The following is a 19,753-nucleotide window of genomic DNA, read 5'->3' as shown; positions in this document are numbered from 1 at the left end:
GATATGCTGAACTCTATGGAGTAGGGCCTAAACAAACAATCTTCTCATTCATAGATCAGTGTGATGTCACTGAATCAAGATTGATACCAAATAAATCACTTGAACTTGAGGTGAAAAAATCATTTAGATGCAATGGTTTACATCCCAGGATCTTGGATGAAACTGGTGAAGAACTCACTGAGGATTTGATTATCATCTTCCAAACTAAATTAACCTAAAGGAAAACTATGTCAAGAAAGTAGGCAGTGATAAATATTTTGAAAAAAAAGGAAGCGGACATTAATATTTTGATTATTGACTAATATCAGATGGAATTCCAATATCACCAAGAGTAAATGCTAAGAAGGCCAGCACAAATGAAGCCATTGACAGCATCCTTTCCGGATGTATCACAGCTTGGTATGGATCCTGCTCTGACAAAGACCACAAGAAACTACAAAGAGTTGTGAATGTAGCCCTGATCTTCAAGCAAACCAGCCTTTCATCCATTGACTCCATCTACACTTCCCACTGCCTCGAAAAAGCAGCCAGCATAATCAAGGATCCTATGCATCCTGACATACATCTTCTTCCATCAGGAAAAAGATACAAAAGTCTGAAATCACGCACCAACTGACTCAAGAACAGCTTCTTCCCTACTGCCATGGATCTACCTTATATTAAGTTGATCTTTTTCTACACCCTAGCAATGACTGTAACACTATATTCTGCATGAAGGGGCTAGATAGGGTAGAGGTAGGGAGATTCTTCCTGCTTAGAAAGGATAGCAGAACTAGAGGGAACAGCCTCAAAATAAGGGGGGGGGGACGCAGTTTAGAACAGAGTTGAGGAGGAACTTCTTCACTCAAAGGGTGGTGAATCTCTGGAATTCTCTGCCCATTGAAGTGGTGGAGGCTAACTCGCTGAATATATTTAAGTCACGGGTAGATAGATATCTGATAGACAAGGGAATTAAGAGTTATGGGGAGAAAGCGGGAAGGTGGAACTGATCCACTTCAGATGAGCCATGATCTTATTGAATGGTGGGGCAGGCTCAAAGGGCTAGATGGTCTACTCCTGCTCCTATTTCTTATGTACTTATGCACCCTCTCCTTCCTTTCTCAATATATGGTATGCTTTGTCTGTGTAGCACACAAGAAACAATACTTTACACAGCATACTAATACATGTGACAGTAATAAGTCAAATCTAATCAAATCCTCTCCCTTTCTTAACGCCTATGTACTCTTTGAATGGTATGCTTTGTCTGTATAGCGTGCAAGAAACAACTTTTTCACAGTATTCCAATACGTGTGATAATAATAAATCAAATGAAATCAAATCAAGTCGAAAAGTTAAACCGTTGTGAGGTGGCACTGTCACTTTAAATAACAGTCCTGGCTTTTGGGTGCCTGTGCCTTTAAGGCGCCCACACCTCTGTTTGACGTATGGGAGGGGGTGCGCATGCGTGCTAGCGGTGTTGGCTCTGTGATCGCCGCTGCCCCACAAACCCGGAGCCGAAGCTGAGGGAGGCAGTTGCTGGGAGCGGAGAGTCGGCCGCGGGCGACACCCTCACCATGTCTTGCAGCCTGCTGCATTTCTGCTCCTTCCAGGACCTCGGGGTCGTCCGCGATTTTCTCTTTCCCCAAGTGAAGGAGGAGTCAAGGAGCGGCGGTAGGTGTTTGAGGTGATGCTGGAGGAGAGGGCGGGGGACACAGGCAGGGCCCGGCTGGAGTGAGGGGGGGTACCACATATTGTCGGCAGCGGCCGTGATCCCGGTGCTAATACCCCCCAGCCTGAGTCTCTTCACACCGGACATACAGGAGAGGCTGCCGGCCGTTGCCCAACCTGGGATTGCAAACCCGGGGCTGGCAGTCCCGACAGCTGGGCCCAGTCATCATGTTTTCAGTCTTAAACTTTCCTTGGGCAGCATCAAGCTGTTGAGCAACATGCAACCAGACACTACTTAAAAGTGGCGTTGTTTCTCTTCACCGAGCCGTCTGATCAATATTTGTCAAGGAAGTATTATTATAAGGTATTTTGTGTTGTAATCATGGCTTGGATATCCCACAAACAATTTACTTTCATGAACGGTTAGACAGATGCTGCTGGATGTTGATGTTTTGATGGAAGCTGTTGGTACATTATACCTATCGAATAAAAATATATGCGTCTGAAATGAATGTTAAAGGGGTACGGTAAAAGATTGACAATGGTCTGACCTGTCAAAAGTAATTAGTTTTACTGTTGTAAACAAGGAATTGCAAGTTACACAATGTTGACAAAAACAAATGGAATTAGATTATGATGCTACTTTTTTTTGGTACTTTAATTTTAATCAAAAAAGCCAATTCAAATTAAGTCCAATCATAGTTCCCACATGAGGGACAAACCAGACCCAAACTGACAAGAGATTTCATCCCACCTTGGGCTCCATCAAACAAGATCCAAGCTGACAGGATGAGGCATTGCACTCCCTCCTGGGCTTGATCTGACGTTTCATCTTAATCAAAAGCCTGAGCTGGCTTTGAAAAATTGTATCAGGTAAAGCCTTGGTTTAACCTCTGACTGCCCTGATCCTTTACTCTATCCCAGCTTAGACAAGCCACAGTAGCAGGTGTCAGCACACCCCTGACTGATCGTGGTTTCTTACCTATTCCAGTTTGATTTATTTCAAATGACTTATTTAAATTCTTCAATATGAGGTCAGTTGGTACAATAAAGTTATATTATTGGTGCAAGTTGGCAACAACTTGCATAGTACATTTAGAGTAAAATATGACAGTCACCTACAAAGATATTGGGCCAGATGACCAAATGTTTGCTCAGAGGTAAGTTTTGTGTTTTGAAGGAGGAAAGTGATGTACAGAGACAGAGAGATATTGAGGCCTCAGCAACTAGTGGTGAAGTAATTACATTTGGGAACACACAAAGAGCCATGATTAGAGGAACTCAGAAATCTTGGCAGGTTGTGGAATTGAAGAATATTACAGATAGTGTGGAAAGAAGCTATTGACCCCAAATTTAGGGTCTGCTCTAATTTTTCAGGTTGATGTGCCTGTGAATATATTTATAATTTTAGAACTGAAGTCAAAGTCACCGATTTGTAACTGGAAATTTCAATCACAATTACAGTGTCTTGTATGAAAATGGGAAGGTGGTGCATTGGCTACTGGAATCTTAAGGGCTGTAGATAGGTTATTGCAGTTTTGGGATCAACAGTAATGCACAGACAAAAGCTGACAAATGGTCGTCTTGCACATAAATTCCTCCCTTGGACAGTTTACTTCCATGTCCAGTGGAGTGTAAAGAGCAGACTGGAGCACTGAAGCTGTCTAACGCCTCTTTTGGCTTTCGGCTATTATTAAATGAATACTTGAAACATATAAATTATGAAATTTGATTGATCAATTTGAGCTTTTTTTTTAAAGTGATAAATTTCAGAAACCTATATTTGTCTGCAGTGATCAGTTTGTGTTTGTGCACATTTTGATTTTCTTTGACATAAAATTGCTAAGAATTTGCAACAGAAAACCAGCCAATTCTGCTACTGTTTATGTTCCACACAAACCCACCACCTAATCTGTTTACTTTATCTCTGGCTATCCATATATCCTTCTATTTCTTGCTTGTATACTTATCTAACTTGCCTACAATTTTAAAATTGTGCAGAACAAAAGGAAAAAGCCCCCATTGCCTGTGCTGGTTCTGTCCAGTCCTTTTGCTTTCAGATATTTAAGTATATTTTGATTCTGCTTCTACCATTCCTAATAGATTGTTTCATCTTTTGCTACATTTCTTCCCTTTGCTCTTATTTATTCATTCTTGGGATGTGGGCATTACTGTCAAAACTGAAATGCATTTCCCATCCTTAATTATCCTTGAGAAAGCAGCGGTGATGTGTCCCTTAAACTGCTGCAGTCCTTGTGATGTAGGTGCTATTAAGTAGAGAGTTCCAGGAGTTCAATCTAATGACCATGAAGGAACATTGATATGTTTTGAAAGGGGATTTGGAGATGATGAGGTTGCTGTGTGTTTAATGTTTTTGTCCTACGTGGTAATGGTTGTGTATTTGGGAGATGATGTTGAAGAAATCTTGCTAGAATTGATGCAGTACATCTTGTACATAATACAGTAGTCACATTGTTCTGATGGTAGAGGGAGAGTGAATGTTTTGAGGTGGTAAATGAAGTGCTGATTTAAGTTGACTTTTGTCCTGGGTGGTGTGAATGCTTTGTGTGTTGTTGAAGTTGCACTCGTCAAGGCAAGTGGGGAATATGGCATTGTATTCCTGACTTGTGCCTTGCAGATTGTGGACAGGCTTTGAGAAGTCAGGAGGTGAGTTACTCATTGCAGAATTCTCAGCCTCTGACCTGCTGTTGTTGCCATTTTTTGTGACTGGTAAATGATGATTTAAATAATTATTTCATCCATTTGTGAATTAAGCCACTACCAGAAGGAAGAGGCTTCATGAACATCTTCATCCTTCCCTGGCATCTATACAATAATGTGGAAAATTGCGTAGGTATCGAAAAAGCAGGACAAATCCAACTTGACAACTTATCTTATCAACCTACTTTAAGTTATGAGGAAAAATAGGGAAGAAGTCACCAACTGTGTTATCAAATGGCTCTTACACATCAAGAAATTGCTCACTTTTTTGATTCCATGAGGACTAGTTGACTCCAGATTTCAACAGCTTTTTCCCTTGCATCCATGAGATGAAATGAGAGTGACTGTTTCAAAAGCTGAGTTTTGAATTGGTGTCCATTTCTCTCTTCTGTATTTTCACACTCATGCTCTTTTTTTTTGCCCTTTGGGGAAGTGGTGGAAGGCTTTCCAAGTTGATTATCAGCTTGTTGAACTGTGTTGAACACTCTTTCTGTGGTCAACAAGTCCTGACATTGGACTGAAACCCAGATCTTCTGGTCCAGTGGTAGGGGAGCTACGTCTGTGCCACAAGACCTCTGTCGTGTCCATACCTTCTGCTAATTATAGGAAAAAAATCCAACTTATTCAGCAACATCTTTTATAACAGAAATGTGCCATACTCACCTGATTTGGCCATGTGTGACTGTAGACCCACAGTAGTGTTTCACTCTTCACTGGCCAAGTAAAGCACTGCCATTGCAAAAGTCAGATTTAGACATGACAAAAGCACCAAGCTCAGCTGACCTTGCAATGTTCTTCTCATTACCTGACAAGCCAAGTAACAGCCTGGCGTTGGAATGCTTGGAATAATGTTCAAGTGTCCCACACTCTTCCATCACTATCCCTGGTATGTTTTGTCCTGCTGGCAGAATAGTGGTACGTAGTCTGGAGGGAGGGACCCTTTGAGTGCATTACATGGTTCTGAGAGAGACATGTTGAGTCCCTTTGATTTCAGATATTAAAATCTATTTTGATTCTTCATGGCATCAGGTTAAATATTGGCAAGAAAACCTTCTGCTGATATTAGCTACCAGCTTGGTCCAGCTGAAATCCCATGTTGAACACCACTTGGAAGAAATGCTGAAGTAGAAGGGGGACAGAGTGTATTCTTGGATAATGAAGAGTGACTCTGCAGCACCATTACTGACCAAGCTGGCTAACTCCTGAAGAACATAATTCTTAAACACATCTTTCAGCAGGTAGATGGGCAAAACCCACTTGACCTCATTCTCACCAACCTATCTGTCACAGGCCTACATGAATTATTGTGGTGAGAGTGACCACCACTTGCAGACGCAGTCTGAATTTGTACTGAGGGTACTGCATTGTGTTGTGTGGCACTGTTAAATGGGCTGGATTTAGCGGCTTGAAACTAGACATGCTCGAGGAACCATGGGCCGTCAGTTGCCACACATTTTCATTTTCATTTCATCACAATCTATAATCTCATGGCCTGACACATTTCAATCTGCCGTTACATTCAAGCTGGACAGTAAAACCTGGCTAAGTAAAGAATGTAGGAGAGTATGCCAGCAACAACACCAGGAGCACCTGAAAATAAGGTGCCAGCGTGAATACATCACACGATTTGCATGCTAAGCAGCAGAAACAGTGTGTTGTAGACAGCTGAATGATCCCACAACCAGCAGATCAGATCAAGTTAATGGAGGGTGAAATTCCACAAATATTCCCAACTTCACTAAAGGGAGAGCCCGGAATATCAGTGCAAAATACAAGGGTGATGTGTTTGCAGTCATCTGCAATTGGAAGAACCATGTTGATCATCTTGGTTGAGGTACATCATTGAGGTTGATAATTTAGAATTAACGTGAAAATATTTCGTTACTCGGTTATGAATTTTTGAAAGACTTTACCCAGTGTAGTGTAAATGTTCCATTATTGACTATATTTAAGGTGGAGATGGACAGATTTTTGGTACTTCAGGGAACCGAGGGATACAGGAAGCAAACGAGAAAGTGGAATTCAAGATCATGTTGACTGGTGGAGCAGACTTGATGGGTGGTGGGCTGTGCTACATACTCCTATTTCTTGTGTTTTTGGATTCTTGGTCCCCAGCATCACAAACCTGTCGTCTGCCAGTTTGGTTGACACTGTAATATCAAGAAGTGAATGAATGCAAACAAAGGCATTGGGCCCTGACAGCAGATCAGTTATACTACTGAAGGTCTATGCTTCAGATCTATAGCACGTGTTTTGATGAAATGTAGAAACCACGAGCATGTGCTAATTCCACTGCTGCACAGTATAGGAGAACTCTCAGGCCACTGCGTGTGCCTCATTTATTATTTATGATATAAATAATACCAAAATAATTTAGGAACAATATTGACTTTGAGGTGGTACAGTGGTTAGCATTGCTGCCTCACAGCTCCAGGAACCTGGGTTCAATTCCCGACTTGGGTCTGTGTGGAGTTCGCACATTCTCCCAGTGTCTGCATGGGTTTCCTCCAGATGCTTGGGTTTCCTCCCAGGTGCTCAGGCTTTCTCCGACAGTTCAAAGGTATGAGGTTAGGTTGATTGGCCATGTTAAATTGCCTCTCAGTGTCTTCATGTGCAGGTTAGAGGGATTAGCAGAGTAAATATGTAGGGTTGTGGGGATAGGGCTTGGGGTGGGATTTTTGTTGGTGTGGACTCGATGAACAAAATGGCCTCTTTCTGCATTGTAGGGATTCTGAGTCAGAAGATTGTGGTTTCAAACTTCACATCTAAGGTCTGGGTTTTCCAATGATTAAATCCATCAAGACTCTCTGATTTTAGTGGGTTGCCATTCATCTTGTAACGCAAAAAAAACCTACAGTGACTAATTCAACCACTTAATAGTGCAGTCACGTTATAAATGTTTGTGCCAAATGTGTTTAGCTTTTTAACAACATAAGATTTGTGGACAGTGAATCTGGTGCAAAGGCACTAACTCTTCAAGGTTCAGGTTGTATTTATACTGAGCAATGTCAGTACCACATGAAACTACCTTGTCCCATTGTTGCTACGGTTATAACAGTGCACATAACTCTTCCACCATTATAAAGCAACATAGTCATGCTGGTGAAATACACAACATCAATCCTAGCAGTTGCTTTTTCAAATCACTGTATCTCCACCACATGAATTACAGCAGTTTGAGAAAGGAACTCGTCATCACTCTCCCTAGTGCAATCAGGGATGGGCGATGAATGCTAGCCCAGCCAGCAAAGCCCACATCCCTTGAATTAATAAATTTTTAACTGTGTAATTTATTCTATGATTATTCTTTCTCTTACAGATAAGGAACACAACTGGGAAGATGAAGATTGGGGAGCATGGGAAGATGGTGAATTGAAAGAAACTGTATGAATAAATTATCTATTCTTCTTGTTTCAAATTGTTATTTTCATTTGGTTGATGGTGATTTGTGAGCAGCAATTGATTTGATTAAGGAATTGTTTGGAAATTTGTAGTTAGAGGGTATTGGTCATGGAGGTTTTGAAAAACATTAAACTGGATACGTCCCCAGGGCCGGGTAGGGTCTCCCCCAGGATACTGAGAGGCAAGGGAAGAAATTGCTGAGGCCTTGGTCAAAATCTTTGTGTCTCCTTTAGCCACAAGCATGGTATCAGAGGATTGGAGAGTAGCTAACGTTGTTCCTGTCTTTATGAAGAGCACAAAAGACAATCCGGGAAATTACAGGCCTGTGAGCCTTACATCAATGGTGGGGAAACCATTGGAAAAGATTCATAGGGACAGGATGTATTCACATCTGGAAGAGAATAGTGTTATAAGCAAGAGGCAGCATGGTTTTGTAAAGGGGCAATTGTGTCTCTCAAACTTGATTGAGTTCTTTTGAGGACTCAATCCTCAAAAATTGATCAGGGCAGGGCAGCAAGATGTTGTACATGTGGACTTCAGTAAAACTTTCAATAAGGTTTCTCATGGCAGGCTGATACAGAAGGTGAAGTCATATGGGATCCGAGGTGAGCTGGTAAGATGAATACAGAACTGGCTTGGGTATAGAAAGCAGAGAGTAGCAATGGAAGGGTACTTTTCTAACTGGAAACCTGTGACAAACGGTGTTCCACAAGAATCAGTGCTGGGGCCTCTGTCTGTAACGTAAATGATTGGGAGGAAAGTGTCTGGTTAGTAAATTTGCAGATGATACAAGAATTAGAGGAGTAGCAGATAGTGAGGAGGATTGCCGGAGGATACAGCAGAAGATAAATTGGCTGGAGATCTGAGCTGAAAGATGGCAGATGTGAGGTGATGCAATTTGCAAGGTTTACTGCAGAAGGAAAGGATAAAGGCAGAGCCCTTAGAAATATTAGCATAGAGGGATTTAGGTGTGCAGATCCAGAGTTCCCTAAAGTGTGCTCAAGAGGACAGTGTGGTCAAGAAGGTGTGTGGCATGCTGGCCTTCATCGTTCGGGGCTTTGTGTGTAGGAGTTGGAAAATCATGTTGCAGCTTTGTAAGATTTTGATTAGGCTGCATTTAGAGCATTGTATACAATTTGGTGGCTATACTACTGAAAGGATGTTGATGCGTCAGAAAAGATGCAGAACAGATTTACCAAGATGTCTGGACTGGAGGATATGGATTATGCAGAAAGGTTGAACAAACTTGGATTGTTCTCATTAGAGCATCAGAAGATGAGCAGGGACCTATTAGAGGTTTGCAAGATTATGGCAGGCGTGGATAGAGTGGGATAGTCAGTCTTTTTTCCAGGGTTGAAGGATTAATTGTTTGGGGGCATAGGTTGAAAGTGAGAGGGGGAAAGTTTTAAAGGGTTGTGAGCGGCAAATTTTTCACACGAGGGGTGGTGAATGCCTGGAATGTGCTGACGGAGGAGGTGATGGTGGAAGCAGGTTCTATAACAATGTCCAAGGGACATCTGAATAGATACATGAATAGGCAGGGAATAGAGGGATATGAACCATATAAATGCCTCTTTATATTTTGTATTATTTTATGTTAAATGAGAGAGGCATCTGTATTGGCAAAGACTTGGGCCTGTTCCTGTGCTGTACTGTTCTTTATAGCCCTGAGTGATGTACTGGAATCCCACAGAGATCAGTCTTAAAAACGGTATTGCTCTTCACCATCTTGGTGATCTGGACAAGAGCATTGGAGGGTCTATCGAGAACTTGCAGATGTAGAGAATTATCCAATTTGCTTTTGAAGGTCTCGATTTAATGTACCTCTGCTAAGCTCTCAGGCAGGGTGTTCTAGATCCCAACCACTGTAAATAAAAGTTTTTCCTTGTGTGCAGTTGCTTCTTTTGCCAGTCGCCTTAAATCAGTGAGCTCTGGTTCTGGATCCTTCTGCCAGTAAGAACAGATTCTTTCAGAACTTTTCATAATTTTGAACATCTCTATCAAATCTCTTAATTTTCTTTTCTATATGGAGAATGGAATGTGTGGATTAATACTTGGCAAAGTTGTTACGGAAAATGCAGCATTGTAAACATGAGATAGACTAACATTGTGGGGTGACTATACCATTGCTAAAGTGACTTTCTTGATCTACAATAAACAAAATAAAGGTAGAAGAATAAACAAAACAGCATCCCCTCTGGGTAGCGATACAATACCTGTCTCTTAGTTCTGTTCTCCACAATGAGTGAGTACTCATAAAAACATAAACAAGAGTAGACCATTAAGCTTGCTCTGCAATTTAGTAAGATCTTGGCTGATCTAATTATGGCCAATAAGTCTACTTCCTGCCTAGTCTCCTTAACCCTCGACACTGTTGTCAACCAACAACTTGTGTAACTCAATCTGGAATATATTCAGTGCCATTGCTTGTTGTGGAAGAAAATTCCAAACAACAACCAGTTAAGAAAATAAATCCCCCCTGCTCCCATTTTTCCTCATTTCTATTTCATATCACTTCCTGCAATGTCACTTGATCATCTTGTTGTCCAGGTTCTGTGCCTCCACTCATATTATTCACTTCACAACTATTACCATCTAGAAGGACAAGGCCAGCAGATGCATGGGAACACCACTATCTGTAAGTTCTCCTCCAAGCCACACACCATCCTGACTTTGAAATATATCACCATTCCTTGACTGTCACTAGTCAAAATCCTAGAACTCCTTCATCAAAAGCCTTGAGGACTCCATGGGAAGGCAGCAGTTCAAGGAGGTAACTCACCACTATCTTCTTGAAGGCAATTAGGGAAGGGCAATAAATGCTAGCCTAGCCAGCAATGCCCACATCCCATGAGTGAATATAAAAAGCACATGGAAATACATTTGATTAATGAGCAGGCACATCTTTAAATTTTGTAAAGATAGTAATCTCATCATGTCTTACTTCCATTGATCAGTAACCCTCAATGGTAAACAGCCCATACAATATAATCAAACAGGAAAACAAATGTTGGAAATACAAGATCGATCAGCATTGGTAAGGAGAGAATCAGAACTAATGGGCAGAATTTTATGGCTGCACTAGTCTCAAAACTAAAATCCTGCCCGAAGTCAATGGATATTTCCATGGTCCACTCCTCACCTGCTCCAATTCCTGTTCTGGGCAGGGTGGTAAAATTTGCTCCAATGTTTCAAGTCAATGATGATCTTGCATCTGAACTGGGAAAAGTTATGAGATTTACTCTTTTGAGCAATCAGTGCAGTGGGGGGTGGGGAGGGAGGAATGTGGGGGAGACAAGATAATAATAGGGGCGTTGATGCAAGAGAAAAGGAGTTGGTAAGGGGGACAAGTAAAGAAACGAAGTATCAGCCTTGGAGAAATGGAATCATCAACGGACACTGTCCAAAAACAAAAGGAAGCAGAGGTTATGTTCTGAAATTATAGTACTCAGTATTGAGCTTGAAGGGCTGTAAAGTGCCATTATAAATCTGAGGTGTTTGTCCCTGATGGAATGGTGCAGGAAGCAGGGGATAGACATTAGACTGTGAAAGGAATTAGTGATAATAGCTGGAAGCTTGGAGTTCCTGTGTACTGAGTAAAAGTGTTCTGAAGTGGTCACCCAATCTGTGTTTGGTTTTCCCAACATAGCAGAGACCACTTCATGAACAGCGAAAGCAGCTCTCTAAACTGAAAGTACAAATAAATTGTGGTTTCACCTGGAAGTAAAAGTGTACGCATGGAAGGGCAGGGACTGTTGTAATTGAGGAATGATGTGGAAAAGCTGGCATTGGACTTGGGTAGGCACAGTAAGAAGTCTCACAACAGGTTATAAAGTCCAACAGGTTTATTTGGTTGCATAAGCTTTCGGAGTGCTGCTGCTTCATCAGGTGAGTGAAGAGTTGGGTTCACAAACAGGGGACGTAATAGGCACAGATTCAATTTACAAGATAATGGTTGGAATGCGAGTCTTTACAGGTAATCAGGTCTTTACAGATACAAATAATGTGAGTGGAGAGAGGGTTAAACACAGGTTAAAGAGGTCTAATTTGTCTCAAGCCTGGAGAGGAGTGGAGCAGGGTGTCATACAGGGAATAGGTCCTTTGAAATGCTGAAGTAGGAGGAGACGTGAAGATGTGTTCATTTGGCATGGGTGTGCTGGAGATGACAGAACTGAAGGTGGAGGCTGGTGGATGGATACTGAGTATAAGGGGGATTCATCATGGTTCTGAAAAGCAGTGAAAACAGAAATGAAATGGATGTAATTTTACCTGACCTGAATATTTCCAGCTTTTCTGTTTTATTTATTTTTGCCTGGTAATAGCTGCAGTATTTTGCTTCTCTATGATCAAACAGGTTTCAGTTTATTGTTACAGCCCACAAAACTTATTTTATCTTAAACATATCATTCTAAACTCCGTAACCTTCTTAAGAAATCATTTTTTGCCTTGTGTGGTGCTTAGCCTCAGGGCATCCCAAGTTGCTTTATAGCCAGTGAAGTATTTTGAAGTGCAGTCATGGTTTTAATATGATGTTTGAATTCTACCATTACCACACTTCTTGTCAGAAACTAATTCTTGAAAGTGCACTTCTACCATTATCTTGTTTCCTTACAATTTCAAGTGTATATACAGGATTGCATTCTCAAGGCTGCTGAGTGGGTGAAAGAGCTCAGGGATTTTGGTGTATGATTTATGGAATATCTGTGACCGGTGTGCAAGATTATTGTGTTAGCAATTTGGTTATTAATATGTATTGCTGGGATAATTAAATATCAAATAAGAAATATGATCCTTATTGCAAGACATTGTTCAGTGTTGGTTCCCTTGTGTTTTGAGGGATATTGAGGTCTGAAAAAAGTCCAATGGATCGGTATGCCACTTGATTGGTTCCTAGCGTAAAGACCATTGGATAGTTGCATAGGCTCAGGAATTAGAAATGTTAGTGCGATTTCACTGCTAATGAAGGAATTACATTCTTTAGAAATATTTACTAATTTCTTTTGAATACTTAGTGAATCTGTTGCATGTACTACCACCTTATTAGAGATCTATGATTCCTTATGAAGAGAGTTGTGCTTTATAATCTAAGCTTTGCTAACTCATCTTCTGAAGACAAGCTTCAGGAAATGTTAGAAGCCTATAACTCATAATGCACCATTACTTAAAGGTTGGAGAGTTAGGTCAGAAAGTTATGGCCCAGTCAAACCTAACTTTGGTGGTAGGCAAATGATTGTTGTTGACTCTGAGAGACAGGGTAAACTGTCACTTAGGCACAGATTGATCAGGGTCAGTCAGCATAGTTTTGTTAGGGGAAGTAACAAGGATTATCAGGGTATTGAAGTGGATGCTGTTTGTGGATTTTTGTGAGCTATTTGAGGTCCCACGTGATAGACTAGTCAGAAAAGTGAGATCTCTTGGTGTACAGGGGAAGGTGGTGAGTTGGATCCAAATTTGGCTCAGTGACGGGAAACAAAGGGTAATTCTTGATGGATGTTTTTGTGAATGGAAAGGGGTTTCCAATGGTTTTCACAGTGCTCTGTGCTGGGGCCTTTGGTATTGTATATATTAATAAATTGGGCTTAAATGTGGCAAGTATGATTGGGAAATTTGCAGATGATACAAACTAAACTCGCTCAAAAAAGTTAAACCTGATTAATTTCAGTCCGTGCACCCTTTTATTGCCATACTGTTAGTAAATGCCTCGTTAATTTTCAGTGCCAGAGAAGTGTGGAGTTTCATTCCTTTGTATTTTAATTGTTGGTGTGAAGATTGTAAATGTAACATTTTTTTCTTTCTGTCTCTCTCAATCCAATATTTCTTCTTCCTTTATTTCTCTTGCTATTGCTGATTTGATATGAAATTCATCCATTCAGTTATCCAGTATTTGTTGCTTGGTTCTTGCGCGGTTAACTTCACAATTCTTTTAATCCGACTTGTTAATGAAATACACAATTGCTTGCCCTGTTCACTCAGGATTGTAGATGCCGGTTTCCATTGCTATCGATATCAGCCCCTGAGCTTTCAGTAGCATGTCTCAAAACAACTTAAAAACCTAAATGTTCAAAAGCAAGTCTAATGGGAAACCCTAGTGATGCCCATCTGCAGTAGTTTATGGTCCCATGTCTGTAAAAAGATCATCATGATGTGGGTATGCCGGCGTTGGACTGGCGTAAACACAGTTTACGCACTATCTGTAACCCCCGTGACTTGCCTGGGTTTGCAAAACCTCACTTACTGTACCATTTATATAGATGATCTGGAGGAGGGAACCGAGTGTAGGGTGTTGAAATTTGCTGATGACACCAAGATTGGGGGAAAGGCAAATTGTGCGGAGGGTGTGGAGAGTCTGCAGAAGGATCTAGATAGGCTGGGCGAATGGGCCAGGAAATGGCAAATGGAATTTAATGTTGGCAAGTGTGAGGTGGTCCACTTTGGTAGGAAGAATGGTAGGAAGGACTATTACTTACGGGGCGAAAAACTGCAGCAGGCGACGGTGCAGAGGGACCTCGGGGTCCTTGTGCATGAGTCGCAAAAACCCAGCCTGCAGGTGCAGCAGGTGGTCAGGAAGGCGAATGGGATGCTGGCCTTCATAGCGAGGGGGATTGAATATAAAAGTAGGGAGGTCTTGCTGCAGCTGTATAGGGCATTGGTGAGGCCGCAGCTGGAGTACTGTGTGCAGTTTTGGGCGCCGCACCTGCGCAAGGATATTTTGGCCTTGGAGGGAGTGCAGAGGAGGTTTACTAGGCTGATACCGGAATTGAGGGGGTTGAGCTATGAGGAGAGGCTGAATAAACTAGGCTTGTACTCGTTAGAGTTTAGAAGAATGAGGGGAGATCTCATTGAGACGTATAAGATGATGAATGGGATGGATAGGATAGAGGTGGAGAGACTCTTCCCGCTCAAAAAAGACAGTAGGACTAGGGGGCACAGCCTCAAGATAAAGGGGGGGTGGTTTAGAACGGAGTTGAGGAGGAACTTCTTCACTCAAAGGGTGGTGAATCTCTGGAATTCTCTGCCCGTTGAAGTGGTGGAGGCTGCCTCGCTAAATATTTTTAAGAAGCGGGTTGATGGGTTTTTGATAAGAGGGGATTAAGGGTTATGGGGAGAGGGCGGGAAAGTGGAACTGAGCCACGACAGATCAGCCATGATCTTATTGAATGGCGGGGCAGGCTCGAAGGGCCAGATGGCCTACTCCTGCTCCTATTTCTTATGTTCTTATGTAATACACATCTCTTTAACCTGTGATCAGTGCTCCTTCCACTCACATTGTCAGCCACTTCAGGTCTTGAACAGCAGGTTAGGTGTAAGGATTCGCATTCTAATCAGTAATCTCTAAACTGTCTGTGCTTTATGTGCTCTGTCTGAGGCCAGAACTCTCCATTCACCTGACGAAGGGACTAACCCCGAAAGCTTGTGAGTCTATTATCAAATAAATCGGTTGGACTAAAACCTGGTGTTGTCAGACTTTTTACTGTGTAAAAAGATCAGCAGCAGACAGAACATGAAGGTTAACAGATGATCTTTATATTTGCAGCCCACTATGTTGAGGGAGTAAGATTGCAGTCGAAGATCTTTGTTTGTAGTCGCACTCATTGACACACAGCACTGTCATCTGAAGCCATAAACATAATATATATTAACATACACATTTTTAGCCTATGCCTTGTAATGTTGGCCTGTTAATTTTGGTGTTGTTAGATTTATCCTAAATCAATGAGGCAATGGTGCAAGGAGCTTTATCCAAACCTCTAAGCCCACAAGTTTCAAACAATATAAACAGCTTCTGCCTCTTCCTGAATAATGTCTTTAGTATTATCCAAAAAATGAGAACTATCTGCCACTTTTTTAGTGTCTGTTTACTATTCCATTCTGCCATTTTTGTTCCCCAATCTACACACACATCCTCCCAAAAAGGCAGCCACCCCACTTTCTGCACCTGACTCTTGTCTTCAGTTATCACAACTGAATCCATATGAGTGAGTTCACACCAGTCTCTCCTTACAAATACATTAATAATACGTTCAGTCATAGTGGTGCTGTTTCAGCAAGTTGATTAGCGCTCAATCTGTTGATAACAAAATTTACCTGTAAAAGCTGTAATGACAATATCCATGTGGCAGTACAATCAAATTATTGGTTTTGTTCCGTCATCATTATGCAATTCAGATCCTCCTTAAATGTATTTATAATCTATTTCTCATTCTCATGTGTTCTTTCACAATGTAATTTTCAGCAACTTGCAGGATCCTTTAATCAACCACTGTACTTGCCTAAAACATTGCTGCTCACTTGACTTGAAATTGGATTGCCTGATTTTTCTTCTTGGACACTTGAGTTATCATTTAAGATTATAAAGAGAAACCATTTTGAAACTGTTCAAAACTTGTTTTATACTGAGTTACAAGCGATGTATTTACTTTTAGTTCTGAAATTTGTTACAGAAAGAAGATAATTCCACAAGTAAGGCACCCACATTGTCATGGCTTCAGGACTGTGTGATCTCACTGTCACCAACAAATGACCTTATGGTGATAACAAGGGATCAGAAAGCTGTCTTTCTAGTGCGTAAGTATTATTTTGTGAACATTTATGTTTGTATTATCATGGAATCAATTCAGTGAAGAAGGAGGTCATTCAGCCCATCAAGCCTGCACCGACAACAATCTTACCCAGCTCCTCTATATCCCTACAACGCCGCGTATTTACCCTGCTAATTCCCTTGACGTAAAGAGGTAATTTAGCACGGCCAGTCAACCTAACCGCGCATCTTTTAGAATGTGGGAGGAAACTGGAGCACCAGGAGGAAACCCATGAGGACATGGGGACAACTTACAAGCTCAACAGAGGCAGTCGCCCAAGGCTGGAATTGAACTTGGGTCCCTGGTGTTGTGAGGCAGCAATGCTAACTACAGTGCCGCTGAGCTGCCACAAATGTTTAAAAATTCTTTTAATTTGTAAAACAAAACTTCCTCTTATTTTCTGTGCTATGAAAACTAGACTTACCTTGGTGTTGAGGGTAAATTTTGGGAACTCCGTTTCTTGACCAATCTTGGACTTTATGCACATGCACACACTGGGAGCAGATTGCATGCGTGCACTCCAGTATTTCTGCATCTTTAAATTATTTGGGGCAACAACTGGCCTAGCACTTCTGTGCATTAAGAAAAGAAGTGCAAAAACCCAGGTGAAGTGACATGAAAAACAGCTGAGTCTGAGACCACAAAGACCAACCGTAACTCCCAGCCTGGCCACTTCAATCCCAGTGTAACCGCCTCCCCATACCCTCCCAGCTCCCTTGAAGGAACCAACTCCCCCTCCCCCCTGCACATGACCAGCGGTTACTTTGCCCTTGTGCACCCTGGCACTAAGTGGGGAGCAATACTTGCTTCCTTCCTCCCTTTCAGAGTCCATGATGCCTTGTCTGTTTTTAAAGAGCAGTAATCTTTTGGTGCCCATGTGATATCCTGCCGATGGGAAGATTCACTGAGGGCACTGCATCTAATTGTAACCTCACCGATGAGACTCCAATGCATTCAGATCAGTTTCTCGCCCTTCCTGGGCGTGAACCTCTTTACGCTAACAGAGAGGGCCTGGGGAGATTGTTCAGAGTTTCAGCTGAGCAAACCTGTTTTTCATCTCTCACCAGATTTCGCAGCCGTAGCGGGATTTGAGCCAATGTCAAACAGAGCTAGAAAATCATGGTCATTGTAAATTGTTTTATCTTCCCAACCTTGTAGTGGAAAGCTTAGTTTTGTTTGTTTACAAACCTGTGGAAACTTGTGGCTTTATTCAAAGAACAAAGAAAAATACAGCACAAGGACAGGCCCTTCGGCCCTCCAAGCCTGCACAGACCATGCTACCCATCTGAACTAAAACTCCCTACCCTTCTGGGGACCATATCCCTCCATTCCCATCCTATTCATCTATTTGTCCAAATGCCCCTTAAAACTCTCAATTGTATCTGCTTCCACTACCTCCCCGGCAGCAAGTTCCAGGCACCCACCACCCTGTGTGTAAAAGTACTTCACTGCGAAAGTGTCTTGAATCTCAAACTTTTGTGTATTTTAACCAAAATGTTATTGGCCCTTCACTGGATCTTACCAACAATGTTAGGGTCTGGCGAAGGATCATAAGATCCGGCCTTTGCATTTACTTGTGTTGGAATACAAAACTAATTCAATAACAAAGCAGATGCTGGAAATTTTACATAAAAACAGAAAATGCTGGAATACTCGATTGGGTCAGGAAGCACCTTTGGAGAGAATAACATAGCCACCATGTCACAGACCTTCCCTTTTTTCCTTTCCCCTGCCACCTCCTAGCCTTCCCTGCCTCAGGCATGCTGAGACCCCGTTACATCTCTTAACTTCTCAGTTCAAATGAAAAATTATTGATTTAAAATTTTGTTTTTCTGCTGCTTGATCTTTATTTGCAACACTTTGTGATTATTATATAATTTAAAACCTTTTTAAAAAAGCTGTAAATATTTGAAGAGCTGTGGAGCTCTGCTTATAAATTTAAGACAGACCGTTTCTGGAAGATAGTTTTGTTTCTAATTTGTAATTTTTTTTGTAGCAAAATGGAAGCCTAATGAAAAGGGTAAAGATGAAATGCAGTATTGTGTTGCTTGGAGTGGGATCCTGAACATTGAAGAAGGGTATGTATATTTCGATAAGATTTCTGGAGTTGATTATTTTTGCTGATGGTATTAATTTAAAAGAACGATTGCCTGCAAGTAAAGATCTGCATGAATCTTTGAAAGTATGTTTGTGTATTCTTGTGCCGATGTGGTTTCTTGTTCACGTGCCAACAAAATGCCATATGTGAAAATGGGGATTTCCTGTATGCAAATACTTGATCTTAGGATGGCATAGGAGAGGAGGAACATTTTTGGAGACTAAATCCGGAGGCAAGTTGCCTATGCTGTTATCATACATTTAAGATGTATTTCAACAGTAAGAGGCCTGCAAGCAGCTCATCTGCTTTACCTGCTTGCATCCATCAGGGAATGATTTGTGAGTAAGGAAAAAAGGAAAATCAATGTTTTTAGAATTATTTACAGGTAGCTTTGAGGATCTGTATGATGTGTGCTGTAGGATACATGCAGTAATTAATTTGTTTATTTTAAGAGCCTGCAATTTACAGCCCACAGTAATTGTGACTTGTGAAACTTGCAGATCGGAAAAGGAACTGTCAATTGTAATCACTGTAACACTTGGCACTGATTTGGTTTTTATCCCTGGATGGTTATTAATGTTGAATCAGCTTTCTTCAAAATTTATTATATTTTGAAATTATAATTTTAACATGCAATACCCTTTTATAGTTTGGTTCAATTTCAGTATGTCTTATAATGAATAGCCAACCAGACTGTTGTACATAATATTCAATTGATCACCATCTAGCTATTGATCTAATAGGTACCAGCAAGGACTGAATCTTAGAAACTTTGTTTCTGATGTATTGTAGGGGCCATAAGTGGGTTTGCAACCTGACTGAGTAGTGTGTTTGCGGATGAATATTAAGAACATAAGAACATAAGAAATAGGAGCAGGAGTAGGCCATCTAGCCCTTCGAGCCTGCCCCGCCATTCAATAAGATCATGGCTGATCTGTTGTGGCTCAGTTCCACTTTCCCGCCCTCTCCCCATAACCCTTAATCCCCTCTCTTATCAAGAACCCATCAACCCGCTTCTTAAAAATATTTAGCGAGGCAGCCTCCACCACTTCAACGGGCAGAGAATTCCAGAGATTCACCACCCTTTGAGTGAAGAAGTTCCTCCTCAACTCTGTTCTAAACCGCCTCCCCTTTATCTTGAGGCTGTGCCCCCTAGTCCTACTGTCTTTTTTGAGCGGGAAGAGTCTCTCCACCTCTATCCTATCCATCCCATTCATCATCTTATACGTCTCAATGAGATCTCCCCTCATTCTTCTAAACTCTAACGAGTACAAGCCTAGTTTATTCAGCCTCTCCTCATAGC

The 19,753-nt window shown here is 41.5% G+C and overlaps 1 protein-coding gene across 1 annotated transcript in view; it reads left to right on the top strand.

The window, feature by feature from the left end:
• The first annotated feature begins 1,475 nt into the window (after positions 1 to 1,475).
• rab3gap2 (RAB3 GTPase activating protein subunit 2 (non-catalytic)) overlaps positions 1,476 to 19,753 on the top strand; it is an 88,036-nt gene continuing 69,758 nt past the window's right edge. The window contains exons 1-4 of the mRNA XM_080200552.1: positions 1,476 to 1,653; positions 7,691 to 7,755; positions 16,215 to 16,338; positions 18,349 to 18,430. Coding sequence (XP_080056678.1) covers positions 1,557 to 1,653; positions 7,691 to 7,755; positions 16,215 to 16,338; positions 18,349 to 18,430 — 368 coding nt within the window. The 5' untranslated portion in view covers positions 1,476 to 1,556. The remainder of the gene's footprint in view (positions 1,654 to 7,690; positions 7,756 to 16,214; positions 16,339 to 18,348; positions 18,431 to 19,753) is intronic.

This window comes from Carcharhinus amblyrhynchos, chromosome 12 (genome assembly GCF_965287045.1).
Source record: "Carcharhinus amblyrhynchos chromosome 12, sCarAmb.v2.hapA, whole genome shotgun sequence".
NCBI lineage: Eukaryota > Metazoa > Chordata > Chondrichthyes > Carcharhiniformes > Carcharhinidae > Carcharhinus > Carcharhinus amblyrhynchos.
This window is presented reverse-complemented; position numbering and strand designations above follow the sequence as displayed.